General features: G+C 49.0%; 1 protein-coding gene across 1 annotated transcript in view; it reads left to right on the plus strand.

The window, feature by feature from the left end:
- Window positions 1–18,660, plus strand: part of WNT3A (wingless-type MMTV integration site family, member 3A) — a 58,235-nt gene that overhangs the window by 38,736 nt on the left and 839 nt on the right. The window contains exons 3-4 of the mRNA XM_014534856.1: window positions 8,547–8,812; window positions 18,294–18,657. Of these exons, the coding sequence (XP_014390342.1) occupies window positions 8,547–8,812; window positions 18,294–18,657 (630 nt within the window). The remainder of the gene's footprint in view (window positions 1–8,546; window positions 8,813–18,293; window positions 18,658–18,660) is intronic.

The following is an 18,660-nucleotide window of genomic DNA, read 5'->3' on the forward strand; positions in this document are numbered from 1 at the left end:
GGTTGCCTCTTACTGCCCCCTTGCTGGCCTTGTCACCCCATGAAGCCTGCTTGTTCAGTCGTTTGGTCATCCCTCACTAACTCCCCTACCGGCCTGGTCGTAGGCACCCATCTTGTGAGGGCATGAGGGTCAATTTGCATATTACCTCTTTATTATATAGGATAGATGTCCCCAAGAACTGTGGCCCCAGACACACTGGTGGGCCTGCAGTGACATAGTGCTTGGGTGAACTTGTCCCTGCAGAACTTCCCAAAGAGACCACCTAGTGAACCCCACAGACAGAATGTCCCAAGAGTTTCAGCTTACTGTTTAGAGATCACATTTGAACAGTCTCCTTCCAGGAACCTCCACTGCCTGGAGTTACCCTTGTCCCTCAAAAAGGCCAGTACAGTGTCTCCTCAGGCCAACGGCTCATCCCAGGAACTCCTCCTCCATGTCCAGTATTAGTGCTCCACAGCCTTCCCCTCCCAGGAAAGGACAGGCAAGCATCCCCTCACCCCACCATGGCAGTGGGATGTGGGCTCAGCAGGGTAGGTGGAGTTCCCGCCTCTTCAAGGCTGCAACCACAGAAACAGCCTGGTGGAGTCTCAGGATCCCTTGCTGGGGGTGCAGTAGCCTCTCCCAGGACTTCTGTCTGGGGTATGTACTCCCTGCTGTGCAGCCTGGGGCCAGTAGCTGACCTGCTCTGAATCTGCACATGTTGCTGGGGCTGAGTAGAGCACCCCTCTTCCTGTCTGGGCTGGTTCTCTCATCAGTGATAAAGGATTCATGGTCCAGGGCAAGGTGGCCTTCAGGCTGTGCCTCCCTATCAGTCTGACTGAAATGGCCCCCTGGGTGACCTCCCCAAGGGAAGATCAGCTCAGAGAGAGAGGCTTTCTTGTCCACCATGAACACAGTTGGTACTCAATGAATAGTTGCCAACTGACCAGCTTCATGGTGAAATATGAAAAACGAGATCTTTGGAATAATTTTTTGGACCTTTCTTCAACATATAGGACTTTAGAAGTATAGCCTTTTTGATGTTAAAAAGTCCTTTTCTGAAATTATGGTAGTCATTGTTTAAATGTTTTTCCCTCTCATGAAAAAGTAATAATACTTGGCAGTACTCTTTCAGTCCACAAATGATCTCTGGTACTTGACAAGCCTCTGGAAACAAAGGAATTGCTAAGATCCTTTTAATTCTAAGTTCTGGGAGGTGAAGTAATTGCCAAAACCCATCTCAGAAGTGATACTTGGCTCCCCACACCTAAGGCTGCACTGGCGGCTGTGATGGGCTCCTCTTCCTGCCTTCCTCCAGATGCCCAGTTCTTGCCACACAGGACTCCTTCATCTGCACCAGACTCTCCCCATTCATTCACCATCCATCTATCCACCTATCCATTCACCTATCTACCCACTCACCCACCCATCTATTCTCTATGCACCACCCACTAGCCATATATCCATCTACCCACTCACCCACCCATCTATTCTCTATGCACCACCCACTAGCCATATATCCATCTATCCTTCCATCCTTCCACCCATCCACCATCCATCCACCATCCATCTATCCTAGGCCTGCCCCAAAGCTCATGTTGCCAAGACTACTTCTCATACTGCCTTATTCGCACTACTCTCTTCCTCATGAACTGTGAGCTCCCAAAGGCAAATGACTTCACACAGCCCAAAGCAGAAAACCTGACTTGCAACAGCAGAGCCTACTACTAACGGTATGGAAGGATTCCTCTGGTTCACCCTCCTCCTTCCCAGTACAAAGATTCTCTCCACCTGACAATTGGTCGGTCATCCAGCTTCTGCTTAATTACCACTTGGACAGGCAGCTCTTTCAACTTTCGGAACTCCATTATATGAAGCAGCAATCCACTTTCTTTCAGATTTCTTACCTTGGCTTTTGAGAATGGGCACCTTGCATCTTATTTATCTCATATTCCTACTTCTGAATTTAGTGTATATCTCATTATAGACTCTCAGATACTGGATGGATGAAAGGATTGATGGACAGACAGAAGATGGATAGATGGTGGATGGATGGTGGATGGATGGATGGATGGATGGATGGATGGATGGATGGATAGATGGATGGATGGGAGATGGATGGAAGGAAGGATAAATCATTGGTATTTTGCATGAACTCAATAAATAATTGCTAATGAGACATCATTAAGTTGGGAAGATGGTTTCCTGGTGGAAGATGCTTGTCTTACAGAACAGCTTTGTCTGATCTCAGTGTGGGAATGAGTCCTGGGCCTGAAGGGAGCAGGCCTGGGGTAGCTCAAGAAACTTATCCAGGCTCTTCCCCAGAGACATGGCAAACTGGAAGCATTGGTCCTTAAGCACTCCCCTCCCTCAGTAGCCTGTGTCTCCTCCTTTTCTCTTAACCTTGCACAGCTCATTGGGAAGAAGGCATTTCGCTGGTGAAGATGTCTTCTCAGGGCAGGATGGCTCCCTATCCTTTCCTCAGGAGTTGGTATGTTGTGTAAACAGAAGCAGGAACCTCTGCAGAAGCTGCTGCCTGTGGATAACAACTTGGCTGTAACTGTGGCAGACAATGGGCTCCAGACCCTCCACACCCATGACCTCAGGGAAGCCTGTACCCCTCCTCTGTAAACGGAGGCCATTCTAGCCATGGGTCATAACCTTATTGTTCAGATCCCTGTGGAAATCTGATGGAGGCAATGGGTTCTCGATTCAGAAGTCGGCACAAGTTTTCAGATATGCACTGTCATTCCTGCTTACAGTTTCGGGGGGTTATGAACCCCCAGAAGCCTCCTTATTGCCCTTAAATTAAAGTCATATGGGCATTCTGGGGTCTTCCTTCTGCATGGCCTCAGGGTGCATTTTAATTTTTTCTTTGGAAATAAATGTCAACTTACAGGAACATTGCAAGAGTGAGTCCAAATCCACTCCCAGGCCTCTCCCAGGGCTGACATAGCACAAACCAGGTGCATCCATCATAATTAAGTTCCATTACCATTAACTAAACTCCACATTTTTCCCAGGTTTCACCTGTTTTTTCCACCAATGTTCCTTTTTTGTCCAGGATCTTATGCTGGCCCTTGTCCTTTGTGCCCTTGAGACTGGAAGGAGCCTGCTCAGGTCTCTGGGTCTCCTGACGATTAGGTAAAGGTTATGCATCCTTGTCAAGAATGCCTTGAGCCCTGACCGGTTTGGCTCAGTGGATAGAGCGTCAGCCTGCGGACTGAAGGGTCCCAGGTTTGATTCTGGTCAAGGGCATGTGCCTTGGTTGCGGGCACATCCACAGTAGGAGGTGTGCAGGAGGCAGCTGATCGGTGTTTCTCTCTCATCGATGTTTCTAACTCTCTATCCCTCTCCCTTCCTCTCTGTAGAAATCAATAAAATATATTTAAAAAAAAAAAAAAAGAATGCCTGAAAGCAGCCCTGGCCATTTTTGCTCAGTGGTTAGAGCATCTGCCTGCGGACCGAAAGGTCTCGTGTTCAATTCCAGTCGAGGTCATCTACCTTAGTTGCAGGTTCCCTGGCCCCAGTGGGGGCACATGCAGGAGGCAGCCAATCAATGTGTCTCTCTCATATTGATGTTTCTCTCCCCCTCCTCCCTCCCTTCCTCTCTCTCTAGAAATCAATGGAAAAAATATTCTCAGGTAAAAGAATATCATAGGGTGAGGATTTTTTTTTAAAAAAGAATGCCTTGAAAGCAATAGAGTGTCCTCAGAGCACCGTCTGGGGAGGTGCATGGTGCATGGCATCTGTCCCATTGCTGGCGGTGGCAACCTCAGTCCCTCTGGTGAGACGGGCCTGCCCAGTTTCTCCAGTGCAGTCACCATTTTTCTTGGTCAGTATTGCAGGGAACTGCTCAGGCCTACCTTGAGCTTTAAAATGGACTTCCTTTGCCAAAACAAACCATAGCACGTTTTTCTAAAACATGAGGCAGAGACTTCTTTTCTCCATGAGCAAGTTGAAAGCTGCTCCATGGCATGCTTGGCTGGCAGGACTTTATCTGAGGAGAGGTCTTCTCATCTGGCAGAAGGGGAAACTGAGGCCCATGGTGGGGGACGGGAGGAATGTGTGCAGGATTGTACAGCTAGCTGGTGACAGAGCTGGGCAAAAATGAGTTCTTTTTCCTCCAAGTTCAAGGGGAAGCTCCCAAAACCCTCCACCCCACCCCACACACCCTTTCCCTCAAGTGTGTCTGGAGGCCCTGGCTGTTTGCCTGAGGTCAATAAGCAGGGATCTCCAAGCCCTTGTTGAGAGCTGTGGGGCAAGGCCTTTGCTTGCTCTCCCCTTATCTTCAGAGGAGAGAGGGGCTAGCATAGAGGGAGGAGGCAGAGGCAGAGCAGGGTCCTCCTGTAGGAACCTGCCCTGAGCTCCCTGGGTTGAAAGGCAGCTCTGCTGGGGTTGCAGGAGGGTATTCAGATATTGGAGATCCTTGAGAAGGGCAACCAGGGCCTTCAACCAGCTGAGTGAGAGGGTGCAGTGGAGAAAGGCACCAGGCTGTGTGTGGAGGGTCCCAGGAGTGCCCAGGACATACTGGCTCTGCCTTGTGCCCTGAGCTGCCCTGGGAGGGGTGGCCAGGAAAGCTGGTCCCCGAGGAGTCCACAAGCCATCCTAACAACAGCCCCTAACCCAGGCTGCACCAGTGGGAGAGGAGGCATCAGGCTGAGGAGAGGAGAGAAAGAGAAGAGTTGAGAGCGAGGGCCTGAGAAGTGGGAAGGAGGCAGCTTGAGTTCTTGAGAATACAAAATAAGGGTGTGAGCTCTGCTGAGTGTAGAGACAGGAGGGGAAGGGGTCTGTGTTCAGCACACTGGCATTTATTCACTCAGATGCCTTAGGCCAGCAAGAGGCTGTTGCAGGCCTGCCTGTGAACTGATTCATCGTATTATGTAAGGAAAACAGGGATAGGGCTTCATGAGTCTTGGGGAGGTAGCTGCCTGGTTGATATTTGAGAAAGGGGAGAATGAGGGGAGCTATCCTGAATCTGTTCAAGGACAAGCTGAGTGGGGAGGGTCAGAGAGCTGGACCCACAGAGTAAGCCTGCCTAGATGGGCTCAGACCAGGCTAGACTCCCTGCCTTCTCCACAGACCAGGTCCTCACTCCTCAGGAACCATCTGTGTGATCGCCTGATTGGGAACAAAAGGTGAACAGGACACAGTCCTTGCCTCAGGGAGCTTCCAGACCAAGTGGGTGAAGGAGGAAGCTCCCATGGGACCTGGGAGCCTGAGGGGCCAAGAATAGATCATGCCCAGACCTCATGGCCACAGGATCCTGTCCTGTGCCCCAAAGAGTGGGGAGTGGACAAGGCAGATGCTGCATGAGCATTAGAACATCTGGAAAAAAACCTGAGGGAAGGGCAGTAGCTGAGTGTGGCTGGAGGCCAGGTAGTGGCTGACAGAACTGGGAGGGCAGCACGGGGGAGGAGTTGGCCTGTGTTCAGTCAAGCAAGGACACAATGTCAAGAACTCGAGAAGGGGCCAGGCAGAGCCAGATGGCCATTGGACAATGCACTGTGCCAGTGGCCTATGTATATGTGTATGCATGTGTGTGTGCATGTGTATATGTATGCATGCATGTTTGTGTGTCCATGTACCTATGTGTCTGCACGTGTGTGCCTGTGTGTCTATGCATGTTTGTGTGTGCCTGTGTGTCTATGTGTGTAAGGGGGTGTTGCAGAGGTGTGTGTGTGGCTGTGTGGCCATGTTTATGTGAGAGTGAATGTCTATTTGTGTATATCTGTGTCTGTGTGTGACAGTGTCTATGGGTGTGTATATCTGTGCATGCATGTATGTGTGTATGTATGTGCATGTGTCTGTGTATGCCTCTGTTTCTATGTATCTATATGTGTTTCTATGTGTCTGTGTGTAAGAAACTGTCTATGGGTGTGTGTGTGTGTGTGTGTACATGTGTGTATACGCTTATGTGTGTCTGTGTGAGAGTGTGTTTATGGGTGTGTGTGTGTCTGTGTGCTTGTCATGCATGTGTGTATGCATGTGTGTGTGTGTGTGTGTGTGTGTGTGTGTGTCCCTGTGTCTATGTGTGTGGTACATATGGATCAGGAAAGAAGCTGGAGGCTGAGGGTGCAGGTTCCAACCAGGAGCTCCTTCAGGTCCTGGTGGGAGATGCTGAGGGCTGGACTCCTAGGGAAGGGCTGGGTGAGCAGGATAGGCCTGGGTCCCTGAGCCCGGAGCAGCTTTCAGTTTGGGGCAGTCCCAAGCTGGCAGTGGGAGGCCTTCTGGGGCTTATGGCTGGGTGTGTGGCCCAGAGCTTCCCAAAAGCAGGGAGAGACCAGGCCTGCTCAGTTCAGAGCCCAGGGAGGAAACTGGTGTCCAGAGCCTGCACAGAGCTGTCAGAAAGTGTTGGTAAATCTATGGAAAGAATCACCAAAAGCAAAAATGCAAGTGGGGTCAGATGGCCAGTGGGAAGCCAATGCAGAGGGCATGTCCTCTCGGTATCTGAGGAAATGTTCACTTTTGGGTAACAGGTGTGTGTGGATGTGAATGAAGCTGGGTGGGTGAGTTTGAGTGTGTGCATTCACGGGGTTTAGGGCACCCATGTCGGCCGCAAACCTGGAAGCAGCCTGAAACCCCTGCTTACTCCCCAGGATGGAGCCCATCTACCCATATCCCTCCCAGAACAAAAGCCCCCTGGGCATTGAGATGGGGCAAGGAGGCAACAGCACCCTTTCACCATTACTCACCTGTAACTATTGGGAGCTCAGCAGGATCCAGGCCTGCCTGGGGCCTCTGCCCAGGAGGAACTTGGGGAATACAACAGGGCACTCACCCGGTGCCCTGATCAGTCCTGTTCCCACATCTCTCCACCCAAGACCTGAGGAAAGACAGGAGTCAGAGCCAAGGAAGGTGGGGTGCAGGATCCCACATGAGGGCAGCAGAGACACCTAAGGCACACCAGCCATCAGAGCCAAGCCAGGGTTCAGCCTGGGCCTGCTGGGCTCCAAAGCCCTGTGAGTTTTTTCACTACGTTTTTTTAATTCCTGCTAGTTGCAGGTAAGCTCCAGGGGGCCATCTGGCTCCCTACTGTTTATTTCTCCAGCGGGGCTTAGCAAACAGCACCTGCTGTGCACTAGTGACCGGGGAACCCAGGGCAGCCCAACTCCCTCATCCTGAACCCAGAGCCCATCAAAATGTTTACACACACCCAGGAGGCAATGCATTCATTCCCTCAGGAAAACTCCTGCTTGGGGATGCCAGGCTGCCCCACCCCCGACATGCCCTGTACTTCCCTCTGGTCCTGCCAGCCCAGCAGAATACTCCTGCCCTCTGCTTTCTCTCTGTCTGCTTCCTATCTGTCTTTCAAGACCATCTTCAAGGTTCTGTCTACCAGGGGCAGGCTAGGCCGCCCCACCCTGCAAGGTCCAGGGGGCCTCCCTGGACAGCGGCATATACCTGTCTGATACTGTTGCCTGGCAAGCTTCCTCTTCCCAAGCTCCAGCCCTCCCCCACTGCCCCTCTGCAAAACTAATGTCACTCCCTCTGACTCAGTTTCCAAGAGGCTGCATGCAGGGGCCCAATATCAGCCTCCGGGTTAACAGAGGCCTGGAGGCCATCCTGGGGTAGGTGTCAGGCAGCCGTTGGGCTTACCCAGGCCTGAGCGTGTGGAGCCAGCACAGGGTGAATGTGCACCGGGGGCCTGTGGTCCTTGCAGCACTTAGAGTTCCGGTGAAGGAGGGGAAAGATGTGCAGGCAAAACGGCAGCATAGGTAGCAGAATGTGGGCCAGAGCCACACTCTGGGCAGGTCATCAGGCTGCTGGAAGCTCCTACTGGGAAGTCTGGGCAGGGGGAGCTGACCCCAGGGCTGTCCAGTGGCCTTTGTTCAGTCAGCATGATTATTTTGAGAAGCATCATGCTCTTTTTCCAATTACTGCTAAATAAAATTCCATTTTATGGAAATGCCACAATTTTTTATGAAGGTATAATTGACATATATATTGTATTAGTTGTAGGCATACAACATGATGATCTGGTATACTGTATACTGTGAAATGATCTCCACAATAAGTGTAGTTACCATCCATCACCTCATATAGTTACTATTTTCGTGTGTGGTGATAACACAAGATGTATTCTTAGCAACTTTCAGGCCTACAGTACAGTCACCACCCTGCATATCCTATCACAGGACTTATTTATCTTATGCCATAGCTGTTTATCCATTCTCCTCTCATAGGCATTTGGGAGCTGCCAGTTTGGGGCTATTACAGATAGAGCCGCCCTGACATTTGCTCCTGATCTTTGTGTCAATGCAGGGGAAATACCTGGGAGGTGATGGCTGGGGCAGGCGGTAGGTGTATGTTTTTTAGAAGCTGCCAAACCGCTTTCGAAGGGGCGCTCCCATTTCCCTCCAGCCAGCAGTATGCAGGGTGCTCACGTCCCTAACTTCCCCACAACGACGAGTGCCGTTCAGCATCACTTCTTGGGTTCCTTGGCCCTTGGTGGACTTTCTCTGGGGAAGCTCTCCCTCTTCCTTGGGTCCTCTGGGGACAAGCACCCTCTCCCCCCAGTCCTGCCCCGCCCTTGCGCCCTGCCCACCTCAGGCCTCTCTCCACAGCCACCCGGGAGTCCGCCTTCGTGCACGCCATTGCCTCCGCTGGAGTGGCCTTCGCAGTGACACGCGCCTGCGCGGAGGGCTCCGCTGCCATCTGCGGATGCAGCAGCCGTCACCAGGGCTCGCCAGGCCACGGCTGGAAATGGGGTGGCTGCAGCGAGGACATCGAGTTTGGTGGGATGGTGTCTCGTGAGTTCGCGGATGCAAGAGAGAATAGGCCTGACGCCCGCTCTGCGATGAACCGCCACAACAATGAGGCTGGGCGCCAGGTAAGTCCACAACCCTGTGTGTCCTAGCCATGCATCTGGGGGCCCTCTGAGCACTGCCCTGGGTATCCTTGGGGATTAGGGCAGAGTCTTTGACCATGGCCCTGTGTGCCTGAGGGTGCACCAGGGCACCCTCTGACCACTGTCTTGTGCATTGGGGAGGGGTCTCTGGCCATGGCCCTCTGGGCCCTGGGGATGTTCCAGGGGACCCTCAGAGCACACCCCTGGTCCCTTGAGGAGTGTGGCCTGGTCTGAAACATAGTACTATCCAATTGCTCCACAAGTGTCTGGGTATTCCCACAGATTGGTAGGTCCACTTCTGGAGTTGGGGTCACAAGAAAGGAGGGATGGGATAAAGGCCTGCCTTGCAGGAGCTCCTACACAGCCAAAGAGATACGCTAGGTGGCTACAGCACAGTCTGGGAAGTTCTGTGTGAGGGAATGCATACACATAAGGTGAACTGGTACAGAGGAGGGTCCAGACCCAGGCTGCAGTCTCAAAAAAAACGACTTCTGCTGTCAAAGATGGTGAGCAGAGAAATACAGACTAATGGCAGTTATCTAGCTGGGAGGAGGCCAGGAGAGCCTCCGGGCAGCCGAGAGGTGAGGCTGCACATGAGTTAGTCTGGGTAGAATATGGAAAACAGAAGGAGAAAGAGAATTTGGGAGATGGAGAAGCTGATGGGTCAAGCTTTGAGGGCTTTGTGAGCCCTGCTAAAAAGGACTGGGTCAGAAGTTCAGTGGGAAACTGACAGAGGACTGACTGCTGATAACAGGAACTATGCAAGGACCTACAGGTGTCCAGTAGATTTAGCAACACAAAGTTGGCACTGGCTTTGCCCAGTGGAACCAGGGGATTGCAGAGGGCTGAAGAGTGAACGGGGACACTCAACTTCCAAAAATGGGGACTAGGTGAGTCAGTCTCATCTTCCTGTTGAAGACAGTATAAATGTAGGATGGAATACAAAAGGCACCCTGTTAAAAGTAAAGAATGCTCACGTGTGTAAAGTCACCTGATTTATCTCAAGGGAGGTAAAGCAGTGCAGACGGGGAAATAGGCTTTTCAATAAATGTGCTCAGTCCATTGAATCACAATATGGAAAAAGTAATCTTGACCCCTACCTCACACCATATATAAATGTAATTACAAGTCCAAATGGGAAAGGTAAAACAAACCCAAAAAAATGCTTAGAAGAAAACCTAGGAGACATCTTAGGCAGAGATTTCTTAAATAGGTCTAAGAAAAATATAAAAATGTGGACCATATTTAAATTAAGAATGTCTATTCAGCCCTAGCTGGTTTGGCTCAGTGAATAGAGCATTGGCCTGTGGACTGAAGGGTCCCAGGTTTAATTTCAGCCAAGGGCACATACCTTGGTTGTAGGCTCCTCCCTGGCATGTGCAGGAGGCAACCAATCGATGTGTCTCTCTAAAATCAATGGAAAAATATTCTCAGGTGAGGATTAAAACAAAATTTTTTTAAAGAAACGTCTATTCATAAAAGACACCATCATAAAACTAAAAATGCAACCCACACAGGAGGAAATAATATCTCCAAAAATATATGAAAGCTATAATATAAGAACTCTACAAATTAATTTTTTTAAAAGACAGATAACCCAATAAAAAAGTTGGCTAAAAAATGTAAAGCCACTTCACAAAAGAAAATATAGGAATGGCCAATAAGTATATGAAAAGGTGTTCAATAACATTAGCCATCAAGGAAATGCTGTCAGAATCAGTGCCCTGAAAAAGGGGGGGACAACCACTGGAAAAGAGCATGATGGTAGTTTCTGAGGACCTGGTGATTTGTGAAATTTTGTCATGTTTTAGATTATGACATATATACATTTTTGTATAATACACTTCCATAAAATGACTTTAAAATGTAACATAACTAAACTAACCATAGAGTGAGGAATTAGCAGTCCCAGGTCCAAAAGACAGGACACTGAATCTGGTACCTGGGGTAGCTTTTGTCCAAGCGTCATTTGCTGATGTGGAAGTGCATACACTAAGCTGCGCTTCTCTCAGCCTCACAGAGCTAACAGACCCACGAAGGGTGGTCTCTCTAGGACAGTGGTTCTCACCTTCTGGCCCTTTAAATACAGCTTCTCATGTTGTGACCCAACCATAAAATTATTTTCTTTGCTACTTCATAACTGTAATGTTGCTACTGTTATGAATCATAATGTAAGTATCTGATATGCAGGATGGTCTTAGGCGACCCCTGTGAAAGGGTCGTTCGACCGCCAATGGGGTCGCGACCCACAGGTTGAGAACCGCTGCTCTAGGAAATCACTGCCCAGTTTAGGACCCTAGGAAGTAAAGGTAACCCAGAAGCAGACCAGCTGTTGTGCATATGTGTAGACTTTAGCTAGGCTGAACATTGTTTCTACAAATAATTTTTCAAACACAATGTCCACATAAATAAGGATAACCTGTCACATGAGCTGATGACACAATGGATAAGTGGTAATCAGGGGGGAAAAAACAGAAACAGTACTCTAAATACTAGAATGAGTAGGCACGGATTATTAAAAAAAAAAAATATGTTCGCCCTAACCGGTTTGGCTCAGTGGATAGAGCGTCGGCCTGAGGACTGAAGGGTCCCAGGTTTGATTCCAGTCAAGGGCATGTACCTTAGTTATGGGCACATCCCCAGTAGGAGGTGTACAGGAGGCAGCTGATCGATGTTTCTCTCTCATCGATGTTTCTAACTCTCTATCCCTCTCCCTTCTTCTCTGTAAAAAATCAATAAAATATATTTAAAAAAATATGTTCACTGGACAGACACACACAAAAAGATGAAATTAGACTGCCAATTACACCATACACAAGAATAAACTCAAGATGGATAAAGGACTTAAATGTAAGGCATGAAACCATAAAAATATTAGAGGAGAACATAGGCAGTAAAATCTCAGACATCTCATGTAGCAATACGTTTACAGTTACATTTCCTAGGGCAAAGGAAACTGAGGAGAAAATAAACAAGTGGGACTGCATCAAAATAAATAAAAAAAACTTCTGCACAGCAAAAGAAACCACCATCAAAATGAAAAGGGAGCCCACTGTATGGGAGAACATATTTGCCAATGATATATCTGATAAAGGGTTAATATCCAAAATATATAAAGTACTCATACAATTCAGCAAAAGGAAAATAAACAATCCATTTTAAAAAATGGACAGAAGACCTGAATAGACATTTCTCCAAAGAGGACATACAAATGGCCAAGAGACACATGAAAAAATGCTCAAAGTCAGTAATCGTCAGAGAAATGCAAATTAAAACCACAATGAGATATCACCTGACACCTGTCAGAATGGCTATCATCAAAAAATCAACAAATAACAAATGCTGGCAAAAATGTGGAGAAAAGGGAACCCTCGTACACTGCTGGTGGGAATGCGGGCTGGTGCAGCTATTATGGAAAAAAATATGGAGTTTCCTCAGAAAATTAAATATGAAATTGCCATTTGACCCAGCAATCCCACTCCTGGGAATATATCCTAAAAACCCAAAAACTCCAATCAGAAAGAATATATGCACCACTATGTTCATAGCAGCATTATTTATAATAGCTAAGATTTTGAAACAGCCCAAGTGCCCATCAGTAAATGAATGGATAAAAAAGCTGTGGGACATATACACAATGGAATACTATGCAGCTATAAAAAAGACGGATCTCTTACCCTTTGGAACAGCATGGATGGACCTTGAAAATATTATGCTAAGTGAAATAAGCCAATCTGAGAAAGACAAATATCACATGATCTCACTTATTGGTGGAATCTAATGAGCAAAATGAATTGACCAACAAAATAAGACCCGAAACAGGGAGGCACGGAACAGACTGACATACATCGATGTGGGGTTGGGAAGATGAGAAGAGATAAGCTAAAGAGTTTATATACTTACTAGGGGCCCAGTGCATGAATTCCTGCACCTTGAAAGGAACTGTGGGCCTCGAGGCTGCGGTGGGCATAGGGGCGGATCTCGGCCCATCCTCCACGCCCCACCTGGCTCCTCCCACCGGGACCCCGTTCCCTGTCTGCTGGCAGCCCCGCTCCCACCACTGCCACTCCCACACACTGACTGTGCCAGCCCCGCTCACACCTGCTGATGGCGCAGAGCGATTGGGGCCGGCGCCAGCAGCAGGTGCAAGCGGGGCCAACACTGTCAGCAGGTGCGAGTGGTGGCTACTGCCCTGATCGCCCTTCAGGAGCAAGGGAAGGTGGAGAAGCCCTCAGGGGTGATCAGGACTGGCGCCAGGCACCGGCAGTGGGTGCAAGCAGCGGCTCTGGTGTCAGCTGCAGGTGTGAGCAGGGCCATCTCCAGCAGCAGGTGAGAGAGGCAGTTGCCAGCCCCATTGCCCCTCGGGAGCAGGGGGAGGTGGAGAAGCCCTGAGGGGCAATCGGGGCCAGCAGCCTCCACTTGCACCTGCTGACGGTGCCGAGCGATTGGTGCTGGCGCTGGGTGCCAGCAGTGGGTGCAAGCACCGGGCAGTACCACAGCGTGCAGGAACAAAGAATTTTCAGTAACTACCAGAGGCTGACCCCGATGACAGCAACCTTGGTCTGGCACCCCCACTCACCTGCTCCACCATTCCATCACGGCCGACGCCTGCCATGTTCCATGCGCACCCCCAGATGGTCAGCGCACATCATAGCGATCAGTTGTTCGATTGTTCCACCGTTCAGTCTATTCTCATATTAGGGTTTTATATATATAGATAGGCATAGCCCATGGACACAGGCAATAAGGTAGGGCAGACATGGGGGGGGCGGGGTAGGGACTTGCAGGATGGAAGTAAAGGGGGGAGAGTAGAGATATCTGTGATACTATCAACAATAAAAAGTTTATTTAAAAAAAAAGAAAATAAATATTTACCCTTTCAGAGATAGCATAAGAATATACTAGAGACTTAGTTTTGGGATGAAACCTGACATGGATTCAAATATTGACCCTTCGTTTAATAGTGTATCACTTTGGGAAAGTTACTTAACCCTCCTGGAGCCTCCGTTTTCTCACCAATAACGTGAGATTAATAATTATAAAAAATGCTCACATTCATACAGCTAAAATGCAAGCTTGAACATTTCAGCAGGGAACTGGAAACTATAAAAATAATATAGTAGATTTGGGAAAGAATCACATAAAAATTGTAGAACTGAAGAATGAATGAGTATTTCCAGTTAAAGACAACAAAGCAAACACAAGCCTTTCCCTCTGCAACCTCCTAAACACCCACTAAAATGATAATGAATGAATCATATAATAAAAGCCTAATATGCAAACTGACCGAATGACTGGTCGCTATGATGCGCACTGACCACCAGGAGGCAGACACTCAACGCAGGAGCCGGCCAGGCCTAGGGACCCTACCCGTGCACAAATTTCATGCACCGGGCCTATAGTTTTAACATAAATAAGGCTCCTGAAAACATGAAAAACAGAAGTGACAATGGCAACAAAAGTTTGAAAGCTAAAAAGCAGATAGATGAATATTCAATGTCTTAGTAGGCCCAAGAAAGCTGAGTATTAAGCCAGCAGAGGCGAAATCTGAGAAACAACTCAGGAATTACTAGTATCAGGTGTCTTGAGAAACAGAAGTAAATATGAGGCTGAAAACAGGAAGACTGATTGAAAGTCTATGTTAAAAGCAGTTTTAAACCCACCAGCTCTTCTGTCCAACTCCTTGCACCCAGACAACACCCCTCCTTTACCAGAAATCTGCAAACTTATTCTCTAAAAAGGGTAAAGCAGAGTTGTCTGGCCTGTGGAGCCCAAGCACAGCTAAGGGCAAGGCCACCCAAGTGAAAATAGTATATCTAAGTATGCATTTCTCTTCCTCATCTCCTAATGCTGCACTGAAGCTTGATCGCCCACAGGCAGGAGAATGGAAAGTTCTGCCCTGGAAATCAGAGGAACCCAGGAGAAGAGACTTAACTTCTCCAGTGAGACAATGTGGCCAAGTCACTCTGGGGCTAGGGCTCAAATTGGCAAGTCCCTCCCAGGCACAGGAACTTCCAACAAGATTTTTAGTGGCCTGCTTTTATTTTATTTGTTTGCCTTTTACACTCTTTTTTATTGATTTCAGAGAGGAAGGGAGAGAGAGATAGAAACATCAATGATGACAGAGAATCATTGTTGGCTGTCTCCTGCACGTCCCCTATTGGGGATCCAGCCAGTAACCTGGGCATGTGCCCTTGACCCAAATCGAACCTGGGACCCTTCAGTCCGCAGGCTGACACTCTGTCCACTGAGCCAAACTGGCTAGGGCTAGTGGCCTGCTTTTAAATATAAACAGATATGCCGAAACCGGTTTGGCTCAGTGGATAGAGCATCGGCCTGCGGACTGAAGGGTCCCAGGTTCGGTTCTGGTCAAGGGCATGTGCCTGGGTTGCGGGCACATCCCCAGTGGGAGATGTGCAGGAGGCAGCTGATCGATGTTTCTCTCCCATCGATGTTTCTAACTATCTATCTCTCTCCCTTCCTCTCTGTAAAAAATCAATAAAATATATTTTTTTTAAAAAAACTTTAAATATAAACAGATACCAAGGACTCTCAGACACCCAAGGAGGCCTCCAGCAATCACAAAGGTAAAGACCAAAACAAAGAAACAAGATCCAAACTTATGGAAAAGAGATGTTGTAAAGAGAGATGAAAACTTCAAAAACTATCACTGTCCCAGAGAGATAAGAAAACATACTGTACCCATGAAATTGGAACAGGATGTTAATTTAAGAGAACATTGGGGGTGGGGGAAGAGGTCTAAGAAATTAAAAATAGGACAGCAGAAACAAAACTCTCAGCAGAAAGGTTGGAAGATAGTTAAGATACTTTTCCGCAAAGCAGAGAGAAAAAGACAAAGAAATGGAAACTAGGAAAGAACAGAAAATATGGAGGCTCTGTCCACGAGAGACAGTGATGAACATTTAGAGGAGAAAGTTGGCACAGAAATAAGGCAGGAAGGTTCTGGGACTGGAGATCACAGGCTTCAGACCACACAGGCCCAGGAAGTGACTGACACAAGAAAGGGAGACCCACACCAAGCTGACAGCACAGACATGGCCTCCAAGCTGCCCAGGAAAAGGTCGAGTTCATGTCAAGTTTCAGAGCCAGGATGGCATCAGAGTTTCCAAGAACAATATAAATGACAGAATAAAATGGAGCAGTACTTTCAGAATTCTGAGGGACGGAGGAGGGTGGCCTTTTAGCCAAGAAATTTATTTAAACCATTTTTTCAACTTTTCAAGTAGAAAAGATTTGTTTCCAGACAAGCACATTTCATAAAATTGACCAGAAGACCTCTCAAAAAGATGTCTCCAAGATGAAATCGATAGGACACCTGGTGCGTTTAAATGTCTTGAAGAAGATACTTAGACCAGTGGTCGGCAAACTGCGGCTCGCAAGCCACATGCGGCTCTTTGGCCCCTTGAGTATGGCTCTTCCACAAAATACTGACTTCTGCGCATGGGCCACGAAGTTTCAATCGCACTGGACATGCGCGCCCGCATGTGATATTTTGTGGAAGAGCCACACTCAAGGGGCCAAAGAGCCGCATGTGGCTCGCGAGCCGGTTTGCCAACCACTGACTTAGACAATTAAGGGAGAGCTTGAGACTGAATCCATGACACATATATTCAAAAAGTAACAACAAAACATCTTGTAGGAAAGGAAAAGTAATCGTAACATATCACATGGCTCAACTGAATATGACATTTAACAATCCCAATACCATCAGCACTAAATATTGATCTAACTAGAAATATGCTCTAGTTCTTAAGGCAGGAAGAGGTTGAAAATGTGCATCAGAGTGGTGGGGGCAGGGGTGAGAGGTCCAGAGACAATGCCAAACACAAGGTTTGTGAGAGGCACACAGCACTACCTTGGATGGTCAGGAAAGTGCTGAGTGAGAGTGGGCACAGAACTCCTGTGTGTTTTTTATTTGAGAGAGAGAGAGAGGTATTTGTTGTTCCACTTATTTATGAAACATTGGTCAATTCTTATATGTGCCCTGACAGGGGATCAAACCCAAAACTTTGGCGTATGGGAATGATGCTCTAATCAACTGAGCTACCTGGCCATGGTTCCTGTATTTCTTAACACATTTCGGGAGTTATTGGGCTTTTTAAAGCAGTGGTCGCCAACGGGTGGTCTGCGGACCACTGGTGGTACATGAGGGCTAAAAAGGTTGGCGACCGCTGTTTTAAAGTACATACATATATATCTTTGATAAAGTCAAACTACAAGAGACTGGGGGTGCAGAGGAGAGAAGCAGCTGCTCCTGTTTGGAAAAGCTTGGCCACAAAAGGGAAGAGGGTGGAGATTAGACAGAAATGAACTGGTGTGGGGGCAACTCACAGATGCCCAGGGAAAGGGCCGGTATGAGAGGGAAGAGTTGAAACAGCAGGGAGATGGGGATGGAACAGGGAAGGGTCTGGATGCAGAGCCCACTGAAGCCTTAGCCCAGCATCGTCCAGTAGGAGTGCAATGTCTAACAAATTTTCTAGTAGCCACATATTAAAAGAAAACAGCGGACATTCATTTTAATACTAAATTTTATTTAACCCACTATACCCAACATGTTGTCATTTCAGTAATGCAATCAGTATTAAAATCATGCATGAGATATTTTACATCCTCTTCTTGTACAAAGTCTGGGCACTTACAGCAAACCAGTGTCTGGTCTGCACTCACAGCACTTCTCAGTTTGGACCGGCCACACCTCCGGGTTCATGGTGGTGGTGGTCACCATAGTGAACAAGGCAACCTTAGGTCTGATTAAGTCACCCACTTTCACCTCTTTCCCCAAAGAGAACCTGGGATTCCCACAGGAAGAAACACACACACCACTTTGCCAGGCCCTGCCGGTTGTCCACTCTCAGGCCCCCACAACTTGGTGCCCTGCACTGCCTCGCTGCTCCTCTTCCCAACCCCTACAGTCCAAGAACCCAGCTTCCTGGGCCCTGAAGATGCCCAATGCAAGCCACCCCCATTACCCACACTCAGGTAACTCTCAGTCTCACCACCAGCCCCCATACACCTCTGGGCCTCGATCTTGGGTTCTCCAGGTTAGAATTAACGTCTTCATGTCTGCACTTACACCATCACGTTACAGCCCCGGCCTTCCTTCACTCTGTCATAGATGCCCAAGACTTAGACCCAGCCTAGGAGAGAGCAGGGAGGCTCCCGGGCCCTGCCCCCCTACTCTACCCCACTTCCACCCCGCGCTCCGCGGGATCTCGGTCGGCTACGGAAGCACATAGAAGGAAATGGCACTGCAGGCCCATGGAGAGGGCACCTGCTCCGCCTGGGAGCCCCAGGCGATTTATGGAGCAGGCAGGCGGGCTGGGTTTGCCGGGTGAGCCTGGGGCGAGGGCTGCAGGCCAGGAGCACGGTCCTGGGAGACTGTCCCGCGCAGACGCACTTGGGCTGAGCAAGGGCCCTGACGCCCCCACCCGCGCTCCTGCAGGCCATCGCAAGTCACATGCACCTCAAGTGCAAGTGCCACGGGCTGTCGGGCAGCTGCGAGGTGAAGACCTGCTGGTGGTCGCAGCCCGACTTCCGCGCCATCGGCGACTTCCTTAAGGACAAGTACGACAGCGCCTCGGAGATGGTGGTGGAGAAGCACCGCGAGTCGCGCGGCTGGGTGGAGACGCTGCGGCCGCGCTACACCTACTTCAAGGTGCCCACGGAGCGCGACCTGGTCTACTACGAGGCCTCGCCCAACTTCTGCGAGCCAAACCGCGAGACCGGCTCCTTCGGCACGCGCGACCGCACCTGCAACGTGAGCTCGCCGGGCATCGATGGCTGCGACCTGCTGTGCTGCGGCCGGGGCC

Source organism: Myotis brandtii, unplaced genomic scaffold (genome assembly GCF_000412655.1).
Source record: "Myotis brandtii unplaced genomic scaffold, ASM41265v1 scaffold100, whole genome shotgun sequence".
Taxonomy (NCBI): domain Eukaryota; kingdom Metazoa; phylum Chordata; class Mammalia; order Chiroptera; family Vespertilionidae; genus Myotis; species Myotis brandtii.